Below are 15346 nucleotides of genomic sequence, written 5' to 3' on the forward strand. Positions count from 1 at the left end.
TGAGGCGTTCGTTGTGTCTTCGCTGCGGCAGCGACCAAGCAGAATGACGTATTAAAGGCAGACAAACTACGTGAAGCAAGAATATTCGTTTGTGTTAAACACGAAAGCTGATGGCTGAAACTACGTAAACAATAATTGTAAATATAAACTTAGTAGAAAATCGCGTACATTACAATAATGAAACTTAAATGAAAAATAAAATTAAAAAAAAAAATATATATATATATATATTAGCGTATATATAATGATAGAAAAAACACAAAGTTCGCAAATGAAAAATGAAATAAAAGACCTAGAGCTAAGTCTCATAATAAATAAATGAAGTTACTCAAAATTACTTGTGTAGCTAATCATTTATAATAATTCGCCCCAATATATGCTAGACCAGAACAGAGTGTCATCAGCATAAGCTCTAGCAAAGCGCCAAATTAAGCCAAATCTGGCTAACGGGGTGCCAAATTAATTAACTCGCTCGTCAGCTACCCGCTACGCGCTGCACATCTCTGCCGCTTCATTAATTTCACACTTAATTAATGTCAGGCGATAAGTGCGGGGCACGGCCAGTGACAAACGCTCGCAAAGTGTGCAAAAAACGCAACTCGTTGACAATGTGGCAGACGCTATCAACGCTATCCGCATCACTCACAACGCTCCCCACGGCACTCGCACATGCATCGGGGTGTAAGTGTCAGCTCGCGCGTCGCATCAGGTCAAAGCAACGCCCCAACATTAGCGGCAGCAACACGGAAATGCAAAGTCACAGACCGAACAGCAGCAGCACCAAAGCGGCCACCATGTTGCCATCAACATTAGCAGCCACCACGACGTCAGCGACAACAGCAGCAACAACAACAACAGCAAAGATGAGGAGGACGACGATGACAACAACAGCAACTGGAGTAATAAAATGCGCACGTAGGTGTCGCTGCCTCCAGTCCAACAACAGCATTGCAACCAGCATCCTGCACTGGCTGTTGTTCCTGTGCATCTTATGTGGTAAGTACAACAACAGGCAGCAAATGAGCTATGGCCAAAGGCCGTAAGTGACTTTTTAGCAAAATGCGCCAAATGTCTCTGATTTAGTGCGCGTTTGCCCAGTCAGGTGATATAGAGGGGCCAACAAAAAATACATACACTATAAAGAAAACAAGCTTAAAAAGCGGCTGCTGCATTAAAAACTTCCCAACACAAATCAAGATGAATTTCCGTGCATTTTTGTGCAGATTTTTGTGTGGTTTTAGCCAAAAAAAAAAAGAGGCAAAAAATGACGACAGGACGCGACATGAGAGTCCGGCACCAAATAAATGCAACGAACGCGCTCACAATTGACGGCCACAAACGATTTTGTCTGTGGTTCGGGGTCGACTCAAACAGCTCCACAACAAATAACCCAAAAAGCACGTCGCTGCAGCTCGACAATTAAATACTCTATGTAAAAAATATGTACAGAAAAAATTGAAATTGTGAAATATCTTTGCGATTTATGTAATTTATAACAATAATTTACAGAATTGGAATCATATAATATTAGTTCAAACATTTTACAGCTCAACTTTCTCATTTGAAAGGGTATTGGGGCAGCTGTAACAAAAAGTGTTTAAACCTTGCGCTATTCGTAGAAGTAGAGTATGGGTAAATGGATAATGTGAAAGGAAAAACGTTTGAAAATAGTGCCAAGAAATAGAAAAATATAAAACGAGCAGTGGCAAAACTCAGATGCTAGTAAAAAGAGAGAGAAAGAGAGAAAGAGATTGAGAGAAAGAGACAGAGGGAAGGAAGGAGTGAAGCGCAGCAAGAGAGCGAGATGAAAGCACAGCTGAGACAGCAGTAATACAAATTGACGTGTGTTTTTCATTTTTGTATGTGTGTGTGTGCGAGTGTGTGTGGGCGTGCATGTGTGTGAGTGTACGTTTTTCACCGTTTGCTTTGCTGCTTTCAATAATTTTCCTTGATTTTGCAGCTGCAGTTGGCTTTTTGCTTCTGCTGCAACTTAAAACAGAAATTAACTCCAGCGCACGAAAGTATGCAACAAAAAAAGCGAGAAACATGCCAAATCAGGTTGGTTGGTGTGTGCGAGTATGTGTGCGCATTGCTTGATTATTTCGTTCTGAAATTGATGCTGCAATCAATTATAGAAGAGCGCAGAAGGATGAAGAAGAAATGTAGAATGAATGAATCGAATTCGGTTAGCGCGGAGCAGCCACAGCGGCGAAGAGTAATGGCCAAGCCAAAACCAATTGAGGTCCTATTGCCGCAGGCAGCGCAGCGACGTTTAAAGCCAAGTCTTTGTTATTGATTTGCCAGGCATGCCCAGGGTGAAAACGCTGCGCTATGCTAAAATAAACTGAAATCAATTTAGTTAAGCTCAACCAGACACTCAAGCACCAGCACCAGCCCCAGCCCCCGCCCCAGTTTCCATAAGCCTCCCAACTAATCAAGATAAATAAATATTTATAATTAATTTAAAATATAAACACGAAATACAACGCAGTCGCAATTAATTTTCGCAACAGCAGCAGCACTCGCAATTTCAAGCGGAGCCAACGTATTTCCTGAACTTAATCGGCAAAGCTGACAACGAATACCCACATTTTGATAAGGTCCTTTCATCACAGACTTACAGGCATATGAATAAATGGATGAACGCATGAATAAGCAATCAACAGTAATGGCCAGCGCCACAGCAAGATGCTAACGAGTAACGAGGAAAGCCCAGGGAAAGTGTAGTGAAAGTGTAGCAAATGTGGCCCAGTGCAAAATTAAGAACGAACGAAAAAGGTTAAAGCGCAGCATCCGTTAAAGGCACCCAAAAGGGTCAAGCAGCACGTTAAGCGATTGGCAGCTGTGGGTCGGGCAATGCGTAGCTAATGAGTGCCAGCGCCAACGCCAGCCCCAGCAGCAGGTGTGGCCATCCGCCAGTTGCCAGCAGGAGTTTGCCATGGGCCAGCCATGTGCGTGAGCCTGTCCGCCTGCGCGTGCTTAATGAACTGCAATCAATGGCGCCAGTCGATAACAACGAAAGGCGACTGATTGTGCGTGTAACATGAGGCTGACCGCAAACGTTCGCAGATACTCACACATGCACGCACACAAAGGCAGGCCGCAAATGATTTATATAGCGCGCTTTTGGTTCGGTTTGGCGCATTAATTACACACATTTTGCTGGAATTTATTTAAGCGAAACATAAAGCCCACTCCGCCCATAGCCCACACGAACTCAATAAAAAAAAATTAAAAACAACGCTCACGAATTGGTCAGGGCGTAAATCACTTTTCACATTTAATTACAATATATATTCGAGTTCAATTTCAAGCTTATCCTTCAGCTTATCCAAATCTAAACCAACCTCTTTTGCGGAACATTATTTGCTTATTCAACAATCAATTTACGATATGATTTCTGCAAGCTGCTCAGAATGGAGTATGCAAATATTGCAAATTGTCTGAAAATAAAATCACGGTTTTAACAATCGGTACATTTATAAAGATTTCAAATTGTATGAAAACTTGTAGAGAATAACATTGAATGCCTGGCGAGTCTAAAGCATTTTTCAATTTATTGTTCGCTCTCGAAGCAATCGACAAACGAATTCAAATCATTCAAGTAACCAAGTAACAGTTTTTTGATTTTAAATTGTTGCTGTTCGCAAATAATACACAATGCAATCCTATATTGCCGAATTGATAACAAACAAATTAAAAGGGCACCCACTGGCGGCGTCTATGTGTATGTAGCCATAGTTACTGACGGACTATTTCAGGAGGCTGAGACTCTCGCCTTTGTCCCGTTTGACAATTGTTTGGGCTGGCATTTTTATTTTTTCACTTGACTTCAATAAAAATCCAGCTTTGATGCAATACAAAAATTTGCATATGAATTTGCAATGGGAAATTCAAGTCGAACATTCTACAAAAATACAAATCAAGTGGAATATACACTGAGACGATAAACTTTGCAACATCCATTGCAAGCAACACATGTACACACTTACACTCGTACACTTAAGTGTTTGAAACTCAATTCATCATCAAATATTCGAATAATCATAATTTTGTATTTGCCTAAGCAAATACGGGAATCTTCACGGGAGATCTGAAGTCGCCAGCTTTCGCAGTATCCAAGCTGTGCTTTATCGATACTTATCGATAATTATGAAAGTTGTCTACAAAAATTATAAACTTATTAATAATTAATCATTTAAACTCACTAGCTTTTGTGGCTTATAAGATCGTTGCGTTCATAAAGACGGGCAGACGGATAGACATACAGATAAACGCAGCTTGTTGTCCTAGTCAACTATGCTGTATGACACGCCTAATTCTGCCTACTATATACATTTTTACAAAATCATCATACTCTGAATTGGGTTCAGGGTAAACAATAAATGAATAAAATTTGAGTGAAGTTGAATATTTTTATGGTTTCATATGCAGAGATTAAGTCCTAAGCTATTGCTGTTGTTCATATTTTAAGCTATCGGTCATGCGCGCACACACACACATCAACACACTTATTTTAGCCATTTAAAAGGCATAAATTGTCCAACATTTTAAGGACATTAACATATCGTAAAACGCAGTCAGCTCATAAGCTTAACCACACTCATTCACAAACACATAGACAGACACTCAACTAGTTGGCATTAGCAATAAATGTTGGCCAAAAATGTTATTTGAATGACCAAGTTATGCGAACACAGAGAAACTATAAAAAAAACTTTTGAATATTTCAATTCATAATTCAACACATAATTATATCGCTCTAGCTCTGTCTGGCTCTAATCCGCTATCTCCACTTCAATCCATCTCTCTGTCTCTCTCTCTCTGTTGCTCTCTCTCTATCTCTTTCTTTCTATCTCTCGCTCTCTCTATTCTGGTCAGTTGAAATGTGTCAGCAACTTTTCAGAACTGTAACAGTGCCAATTTGTCCAAAAAGTGCCATGGCCAGCTCTGAGTCCTCTTCGTCGTGCGGTCGAAATTGCAATTTGTAATGAGAATTCAACTCAAATTTTGCTGTTCACAAATTATGCAAACAATTTTCTGGCTTTGCTCATTCGCAGTTGATATGCAAATACATATATTATTTGCCATGGTTATGCATTATGCTAAATAATTATTCACATTCTTTACTCTGAGCGCCAGGGAGCCGGGCAGGGCGGTTCGGGTCGACTCGGAGCGGCTCGGTACGGCGCTGCATGCCAAAGTTGTTCGCTATTTTTGCAATTTGTTTTAGACAATAATATTGCGTTAATTATCGCAGAGAGCCGTCAAAATTAATTACAGCCGCTGGGTAAACTCAGTGGTTCTGGGTTCGTGTGTGCGAGTCAACAATTTCATTTTACTCAACTTGTTTATTGTTGAACACGCGTAATTACGTGAAGAATTCATGTGTGAAAAATGTTAAGCTTTAATGCCAGCATTTTATTGGATTTTATGCTGAAATAATTGACAGCAATATGAGAAGTGAAACGCAGTAGGAAAATTAAAAAACTTACGAGTGCCTTGCTGAACTGGAAGCAAAAATAATGGAAACACAAAACAGAAATATGTACGCACGTCGAAGCCGGATGCGGCTGACTGCAAAATACTTGTTAAGGCTTCAAAAACAGTTAAACAGTTATTAGTTATTGAAAATGTAATATTTTTGGATTTGGCAACGACTAATGAGAACATGTCTTATATGGCTACCTATAACGGAGTGCAACAGTGATCCACCTGCAATATTAAATCAATTTTATCTCTTAGCTGTAAGGCTGTTTAATAATACTTAAAATAACGAAAAAACACTTAATACATATAGACTCTTGAATAGCAGGACGGAAATCGAACAAAGCCAATATCCTTTTTTTTACTTTTTGTAAGCGAGTGCAAAAAGCATGAAACATTTAAGCCATAAGCTTAACGTTCAGCGACGTCAGCCCACTGCTGCGCTGTAAAATGAGCAAGGATATTTTTAAAAAAAATTTTGTGCATCATGCCACAGAGAGTAAAAATGGGATAAGCAGCTGGCAGACGCGTTGCAAGGACAATGCTTGCCACCAGGCGGGAGTCAGGCTTTGCTGCAGACAATAAGTTAAATTAGTTTGCTAGTTGAACAGCATTTACTCAACTCTACTCACTCTCTATCTCTCTCCGCCGCTGACTGTCTGTCTCTGTCTCTGAGTACAAAAATATTACTCATAAATTATCACAAGTGAGTTCATCACACGGCTTGCACTTGCAACACTGAATGGCCGCGTGTGTGTCTGCAAAAGTTTGTCTAGCTGCAGTCTGCCTGCCCAGCAGTTGCTGCTGTCTGCCCAGCTTCCCCACACTCGCCTCATCCCGCGCATATTTGCAACTAAATCTGTGAGCTCAGCAGCCAAAGTTGAAGGGCCTGAATGTATGGTTGCCAGCTGAAAGGTTTGGGGGTGGGGCATATTGTCATAATATTGAATGCAAGATATATTGAATTGTGCAGTCAATAAACGTTTTATGATCCCAGCTGCACATATTTCACTGTCTCTTCGCCAAACTTGCATTTAACATGCTGCGTAAATCGAAAGCCATTTCGTTGACTAAATCAACCGTAATAGGTTTACCGTATACCATGTTGCCATGAAAACCCATCAGGCACTCTTAAATAGCTAGCAACTAAATGATCTGATTTCCATTTATCGAACTAGAACAAATCGAGAATGGCTGTGATTGCAAATGGTAGAAAGAGAATTCATCACCACTTTGTCAGGTTTAGGATGGTTTAGGAGTATATTGCCATCTGGCAAAGCCACTAGATGCAATACACATGGCTATAAAGCTAATCCCGAACTAATTTCCAAAGCCGACTAGGCCTTGGAATCAGGAAGAAATGGAGCAACGACAAATGCCAAATGCTAAAAAAGCGAGCCACTGTCAGCCATCAGAAGAATGTCCACGAGTATGGAGCAGCAACTCCAGCACGCTCAAGCCCAAAGATGAGAACGGGGGCGGTAACATGGATGGAGGGTGACAGGACTATGATGAAATTGTAGCCATCTCTTAGTCCGGCCAACCCTCAGTCCATTTTACGTTGCTATCAAGATTTCAGTTAGAGACAAAAGCAAGGACCGAAGAACAAATATCTGGAAATATGCACAGAATCCGACGTCTGAATGCCCTAAAGTAATACAAATATTCAGCATTTGTTGAAGATAATTTAAGAGTTATTACAGCGACTTCAAGCAAACATTTCATTCATAATTGAAACAGAAAAATTATATAAATATTTAGCGGAGATTTTCGACCTTTTTGTCGACATGATAATACCAGATTTCAAAGATGTCGTGGGATTAACGACAAGTTTGAAATACCCTCCATATGAGCAGGGAAAAAGGCCAAGAAAAACTGACTGGAGAGAACAGGCAAAGGGTGAAACAATGATAAGAGCAAATGCGATAGAAAAAACAGCAAGAAAAAGAAGCGGAAAAAATAATACAAAATGGAAGAGAAAAAGAAACATGCAAAGAGGTTTATAACTTCTCGCAAGATGGCTTAAACGATTTGCGAGTTTATGAAAAGCCAAACACACTTTACACACACACGTGTGTGTGTAAAAAAGATTGTAAGACAAATGGAAAATTGCTTTTTGATGTAGTCAAACAAGTTGGCCGTGCATGCGTGTCGAAGCCGTCATTGATTGCTGCTGTTCCTCTTAGATGGCAAGCATATAGCACTTTAAGCCATCTGCGTGACTTTAAGTGCTGGGCCCAAAAGCTTGCCACAAGGCAACTGCGTGTTGCAGGTGCAGTCACGCGGCACCGCCTGCCTTCGTGAATAGCAGAATATATTTTAATCCGTGCATTTTATGCAGCGCAATGCCCATAAAAAGCAGAGCGATGACGATGTTGTGGTTGAGATGGATGAAGCCGCTGGTCGTCGAATGGACAAACGGCGCGTCGTATCAATATTGTTTTACTGCCCCTGCCGTGTATGCAAATTGCTGCCACGTAGCACAAGCAGGCACAATCTTGCTCACTCCGTAGGGCGACGCAGGGCAGGACTCGCCCTGGCAACTGGCGGTTTTGTGGGCTTCACCTCTGATAGCATGACTGCCGGCTAACGGGGTGCCGATTGCCTGTCTCCTGCTGTCCTCGGCTATGGCACACTCATGCACGCTGCATCAATTTGAATAATAAATCTCATAAAGCTTGTCCTCTCGCTCCTTTCCAGATGCCGCCCAGGCGACGCTGCGCAATGTCAACCTGCTCGTAGAGCCGCCGGCAGTGCGTCGCGGCCAGTCGGTGGTGCTGCGCTGCGAGTATCAGCTGGATGGGGCACCGCTCTATTCGATTAAGTTTTATCGTGGCCAGTTGGAGTTTTACCGCTTCACGCCTGGCGAGTATCCCCACACGAAGGTCTTTCAATACCCCGGCATCAAAGTGGACGTAAGTTGTCTTCTCATTTTCCCTCTCTCTCATCTGGGCAATACAATTAGGCACTGATATACTTACAGGAACACAGTTCGAATGCAACCCTGGTGTTCATACGGAATGTCAGCTTCGGTCTCTCTGGCAATTTCAGCTGCGAAGTGACCGCCGATGCACCGCTCTACTCGACAGCCACCGCTTATGCACATATGCAAGTTGTGGGTGAGTCCAGCAAATATACGTTTAAGCTTGCCGACCCTCTCGCCCCACCATGCCTTGACAAGCAGCCTCCAACAGCGACTGTCTTATCATGCTTAAGCGTCCGACCTGTGCAGCAACTAAAGAGACCTCGACGTCTCTTATCTGTATTTCGCACTCATTTCAGATGTGTTATAATGCAAATAATGCTATACCTTTAATTTAGGTCTGGTTTTAAGTACATCAAAGAGGCAGTACTGTTAAAAATAACCCAATAACTGCCTTATTCTCTGCATATCTTACAGAATTCCCAGAAAAACGACCTCAGTTATTTACAGAGCAGACACGCTATGAGCCCGGCGATGTCTTGCGCGCCAACTGCAGCACGTTGCCGTCGAGACCACGCGCCGAGCTACGTTTCACCATTAACCACATCCCGGTAAGTGCAATTGTATAATACTTGCGACTTGCTGTTGGCATGACAATAATTTCCGAAACTGAACCGCAGCACTCGCCGTCCAATCTCTTTGCCTCCGGTTTATGGCAGCATATTGTCATGAATTATTTGTATGATAAAGCAGAAGTCTGGGGCTGCGCCTAATTAAATGGCGTTGGCTTCGCAAATGGGAGCGTAAATCCTTTATAATTAGAAAAGCCACTTGCTGAGCCTTAAACTCGTTTCCAGCACGCGTGATACGCCGCTGAGATGGCGCGGCAGCTTCTGTTGAAGCTCAAGCGATATGCGCCATGAAATTTGTCGTTTATTTATGAATATGAAAGCTTAGTTAATTAAAATTTTTGGCTCAAAGCTAAATAAGAAGATCCTGCACACACAGACATACAAGATACTTATAGGACTAAGTCAATAAACGTAGAAAAGGGTTACGCGCTTTGATTTGATTGTGCGATTCGCCTCTGTCATTTATCATTACGGAAGAAGGCAAATGAAAATGCCAAATGGCAAATGCCAAATGGAAATGGGAATGGAAAATGGAAAATGGAAAACAGAAAGCAGAAAGCAGAAACGAAAGCAAACAAGTCACTTGGGTCACACAATCCAAGTCATATGCATGCGAACTGCCTGAGAGGACATCATTAGTCATTTGGCGGCATTTTCATGTTTGCATCAATTTTGAGACTCGGCGCTAATCAGTTGCATAAATCAACAATGAAATGTGAGCATGTCCAGGCCCAGGCCCAGGCCCCGGCCCAAGACCCAGACCCAGGGCGGTGCCATCGCTTTTTAAAAAGCAAATGCTTTATATTTTTGTATCCCATTTTAACCGCAGGGCCGGCTAACCTTTTTCTTTGTCGCATTGCTGTTATTAATCATAGCCACGACATAAAATAAATTACGTTAAACTTCTGCACAGGAATTGCCCGGACAGAGGCGAACAAATCGGATGAGTCGGACGAGTCGGACGCTGCCTTTAAATGAATTTACGAGACAACACTTTTCAGCTGACACGCCCACAAGAAGAGCGAACGCAGCGAGCATTCGATTGTCGTCTGTCTGTCCCATTGTCCCGCCAACTGCCTGCAAAAGAAAACTTATTAAACGCTTCATAAATTTTTATATTATGTCTACCCACATCATCAGACATAACGTGCACTGGCAGTGGCACTGGTGGCAGTGGCAGTGGCAGTGGCAGTAGCATCCTTCCCGATCTGGCGTCTCGCTCTTCATTTGTGTGTGTCTTATCCTGCCGTTTTGTATCTGTCGCTAGCTGTTGTCTACTTTTCGGGACTCATACACAGGCACACACAACCGAACACACATACGCGCTCACATGCAGGCCGTTGAGCATTTTATCTAGATGCCACTTGCTTCCTTCCACTTTCAGTCAACCAACTAATGACAAAAAGCGAGACAAAAGTGCGCTACGTTAGTGTGCATATGTGTGTGTTTGTGTCCCGGTATGTGTGCTTTTGGCATTGAGGGTTGCCTCGTACTGTCCGTCTGTCTGACACGGCGTGCCATATAAAATTTTATGTCTGTGGTGTTTATGTTAGCGTAGACAGGCAGCAACAACACGAACTACACACAATTCCATTCATTCTGCTGGCATTGGCCAAGCCATTTAGTCCCATATGCCTGCAGAATAGATGCTCCGCTGATATTGAATTATGATCTGGCTGCTAGCGCTTTAAATGGCATCGAACGCAAAGCCTCGGGCGTCTGTTATTGTAAGCCATCCATACATAAACAACTAATGACAGCTTAAAGCCACCTACGAACAAGCAAAGTTTCGTGTCACAAAACCAGTTTCGAAGCTTCGACTCATCTCCTTAAAGCTTTAATGTGCCCGATATTAATATAATTTTAATACGATTTGCCATTTTCCTTTTAAATATTAGCGCGTGCTTTGTTTTTTTTTTTTATCTTTTCATTTTTCGCTTTGTCTTCTTATTCATAATCAAAGAGAAAAGAAAAAGCATCAAGCCGAGCCACATGTTGACCCATCGGCAAGGAAAGCGGGCGAAGGCAGCCAGGCGGCTTAACGACTAACATAATTTGTTAAAAAGTTTTTGTCATATTAATGGAGAAGTAGCTGAAAATGAAATTTTTGGTGAATCATGGGAATTAGTTGGGATTAGAGCTGTCGAGACTTTTAGAGAGTTTGGCGGCCAGACAAGTGGCCATTCGACAGTGGGATTTGTGGACCAATCGATTATTTGATAAATTATTTACTTCAGATGATATTTGGGGCGTTGCTGGCACTGGAACTAGTGTAAATGCCATAAGCACATAATTAAAGCCGAGCAACAGCTTTAAGTGTCTTTGATTAATGAATCGACAGCACATGTTAACGAATGGTGGAACTTTGGCTATATTAAAGACCTATTCCAAAGTGCGTGATATTTTCTTTGAATAATTCAAGTGCAAGCGGCATTAATTAGTTACTCAAATATTATGGCAATCGAGTGGCAAAGAGCGCACTTTTGGCTGTGCTTAGTTTTGCCGTTTTCAGATAATTAACATAAACATTTTGGGAGAAAATTAACGCGTTGTATGGGCCGAGCAAATATTAATAGGCAGCCATCATAATTTTGCCATGCAAGCAGAAAACGCACAGTTTTTGTTGCCAGCTGGAGCAAAAGTGAATTTGGCTCGAAAACAATTCAAGTGCAAAATGTTTACGCCAGCAAATGCCAAACATTTATTTAATTGGCCAACCGAACGTATTTGGGGTTGGCTCGGTAGATAGCTCTTAGGCCCTCGGCTGGGGGTGCCGATGCCATAAAGGTAAATCACAAGAAATATGAGGGTATTTACACTTTTGGGTCGCTGCCTCAGCCACATGCTTAATTAAAGCGCTTGCCGTCTTAAGAGTTTCTCGTAAATTACGCGGCATTAAATTCCCAAAAGCGAGCGAGCGAAACAGCTGAGAGTTCAGAAAGAGAAAGAGAGAGAGTGGGAGAAAAGCGAGTTAACTAAAAATGGCTTTTTATGTCGCTGTGCCTTTGCCAGCATGAAAATAAAAATAAAATTCAAATATAAAGTTAAGCCAAAAAACGTACAAGCAGAAAATAAAATGTTTGTGCTGGTGTGAGTGTATATGTGAGTGTATGTGTGCGTGTAGGGTGGGTGGTGCTGTTGTAAAAAGGGTTAAAGGCGCACAGCAAACAACAACAACGACAACAACAACGAGAACAAGAGCGACAACGACACGCACAACAATAAAGCGATTTTGCTTTTTAATGTTGTGGGTGTGCGAGCTGCTGCTGCTTGAGGATGGGCAACGCCCAAAGCAACTATCTTATTCGGATATGCTTTTAGAAGAGATACCAAAAGTCTGTCGAAATGCTGCTTCGCGCTGCTCGTGAGCACTAAATGTTTTCTGATTTGAGTTTAGTTTGCTACACACAGGGTATTTGGAAGTCGATCAGCAATGGCCGTTCGGCAACGGACCCTAATTCAGGGCGGGCACGTTGCCTTCAATTTCGTACACCTTTTCAAGGCACTAAACAGCAGAAAATACATGCATAAGTAAATGGCGCTCAAATGAGTTTGTGAGTGGAAACGAAATGCGTATTTATTGTATTTAAATTGCCAGCGGTGCGCTGGGGGCGCGAGGCCGTCGTTTCAGACAGGACATGCAGCGAGCGGAAATGGCACAACAACCATTTGCAAAATGGCGCCTGCACTTCCTCCACAGAACAACAATGGCCGTTTGCAGCTAAAAGCCGTGCACAATACAGTTAACGGGATTTGCTTTTCGCCTTATGCGTAAAGATGCACCAAACGGAAATGATGTGCCCCTGTCGAGCACTGAGAGAAACGCTGCCAAATGAAACGGAAAGCTAAGCAAAAAGCAGAAATGAACGGACAAGCCCATGCACATGCCTCAGCAGAGGCTTTAGCTTGGGCTTTAGAGGAACCGCGAGACTAGGGCGCTGCTGTGGCTGTTACTGTCATGAAGGAAATGAATTTTTTAAATACACACATTGCAACTCTATGACCGGCAGGCAGACAGACAAACGAACAGTCATATGGTAAATGTTGCCTCTATTGTTGCTGCTGCTGCCGTTGCTGTAGCTGTAGCTGGAGCCGTTGCCGTTACCGTTGCCGTTGCCGTTGCCGTTGCAGTGGCTCAGTAACTCAAAGGCTAAGTGTAAACAGTTTGCATTGCTGTTGCGTTAACAACCAGTGGGCAACAACAACAACAATATCATGCAAACAAACAACCTTGAACAGCAGACACTCAAACAAACTGTCGGACATCTGCAGAGGCGAAAAGACCCAACAGGGCGTATGAGTGATGCTGCTGTTTCTGTTGATTTTTATGCTGCCACTGTTGCTGTTGTAACATTGCAAACTGTTTTTAAAAGCCAGCAAGCAGAGCCAAAAGCAGCAACAAAAACAAAAATATGGCATGCCATGTCCGTTCATTCTCAGCATCCGCTTCCTTGCAGCGCAAGTTGTCCCGTTGCCGCCGTTGCCCATTGCCCATTGCCCATTGCCCGTTGCCCGTTGCTGTTAGCCATTGCCAGCAGCTTTTGTCGGAGTTGCTACCGTCCCGCAGCACTCAGCACACGGTTTCCCACTGCTCGTTGCTGTCCCCCGATGCCGCCAGTGCAGCGTGCTTATAATAACCCCCACAGACGACAAATTGCCATTCATATTCGTACGATGTACTCGCATATCGGAGAGTAACTTTTTTGCGGCACTCGGCAAATATATTTTTAGTTTGCCAAGCGGAAGCGGAAAGCAAAATCAGTTTCAGCAGGACACACACTGAGACGCGCAGACACACGCGAAGCAAGCTGGAGGGTTATGAATAATTTAAAACATACTTCAAGGCCTACGTATTTGATATGCATATGGTAGTTAGTTATTTAGTCAGTTCTGCACGAAAGATGGAGGCAGCAGCTAAGTGGTCTGCTGATGGGCTCGCAATTAACTCAGCATTCACAACAGTCTAACTCACTTCCCACTCTTCGACAGGTAACCACAGAGGAAACACAATACATTCGCACGGTTGATAACCTAATAGCATCCAGGCTGAGCCTCCGATTGCAATTGCAGGCGGCGCACTTTGTGGCCGCCGCGAGTGCCAATAGAAATGGCAACGGCAAGGCTCATGACCGAGCTAGCAATGCGCACGTGACAAATGCTTTGGGGCCCGGGCTGCCCGGTATCGGGGGCCTGATGTTACGCTGCACGGCTCAAATTGGTGATTTATATCAGGAGTACAAGGAAATTGAATTGGGCACGCCGCAAAAGGATCCGGTGCCGGCAAGAGGTAAGCCACAACCACAACAAACACAAACTGAAATGAAGACCAAAACTTAATCTGTAACTGAAACTGGAACTAAAACACCTTCCACATTTGTTTTGCAAACGCATTCAATTTCCTATTGCAGTTACACTCTCATCCTCGGGTCTGCAGTATATATTGGGAAGCTATTTCTCCACATCGGCAGCTGGCAGAGGACGAGGCTACAGCAGCTTTTTCATTTTCATTTGCTGCCTAATCCCAATGTTTAGGATGATAACAAGCGGCAGTTAAATGCAAAATTGATTACACTTTAGCTACAATTACAGAGTAGAGTACAGCTTGAACATGAAATGTGTATAGCATAGATAATGGCTTCGATGTTTGGCCAATTGTTTTAAGCTTTGCATCCCTATCTTCCCTCAACTCTCGCCAAGCCCAGTAAAAAACGCATATAAATTACGCATTACTTTGTTGTACACATTCAGATTAAATAACACAATTCTGTAAATATTTGTTTTATTATGTAAGCCATTGCACGTGCATTAGATGAAAAACACCGCCACAAATATCTACACGAACAAGCGGACAAACGGACGGACAAACGGTTGGATGGACAGAGGAAGCACATAGACGAGCAAACACGGCTAATTGTTAATTAATGGATTATTTAATGATGCATTAAATATTGCATAAATTATAATTTCAATTGCATTTAACTCCATTAAAAAGGAATACAGCTGCAATAGCACTTTGAATATCAACTCTAAATATAAGTAAACATTATCTATAAAAAAACACAATTTAAATATTGTAAAAATGAAATATTGCATTTAAATAAAACAGCATAGATACTCGATAAAGCGTGTGTAAGTTACTGACATATTGGGCATTTTTGTGGAGTTATTATTATAATAAATGTGGCTATATATTAGCGCAGAATCAGCCTACTTATGATTCTTATGATCGAGGAAAGGAACCGAAATAGCAGTGGTAAGCTCTTCTATAAATATTTTACAGAATATATTACCAATGCCTGCTGTT

At 42.4% G+C, this 15346-nt stretch overlaps 1 protein-coding gene across 1 annotated transcript; it reads left to right on the plus strand.

Moving 5' to 3' along the window:
* The first annotated feature begins 269 nt into the window (after positions 1–269).
* On the plus strand, positions 270–15006 carry LOC111601520. Its single transcript, XM_023318126.2, has 6 exons — positions 270–996; positions 8188–8402; positions 8471–8606; positions 8888–9021; positions 14032–14329; positions 14451–15006. Exons 1-6 carry the CDS (start codon positions 534–536, stop codon positions 14594–14596), a joined length of 1392 nt encoding a protein of 463 aa, XP_023173894.2. The 5' UTR covers positions 270–533; the 3' UTR covers positions 14597–15006.
* Positions 15007–15346: the final 340 nt, after the last annotated feature.

Source organism: Drosophila hydei, unplaced genomic scaffold (assembly GCF_003285905.1).
Source record: "Drosophila hydei strain 15085-1641.00,03,60 unplaced genomic scaffold, DhydRS2 tig00000063-arrow-pilon, whole genome shotgun sequence".
In the NCBI taxonomy this organism is placed as follows: Eukaryota; Metazoa; Arthropoda; class Insecta; order Diptera; family Drosophilidae; genus Drosophila; species Drosophila hydei.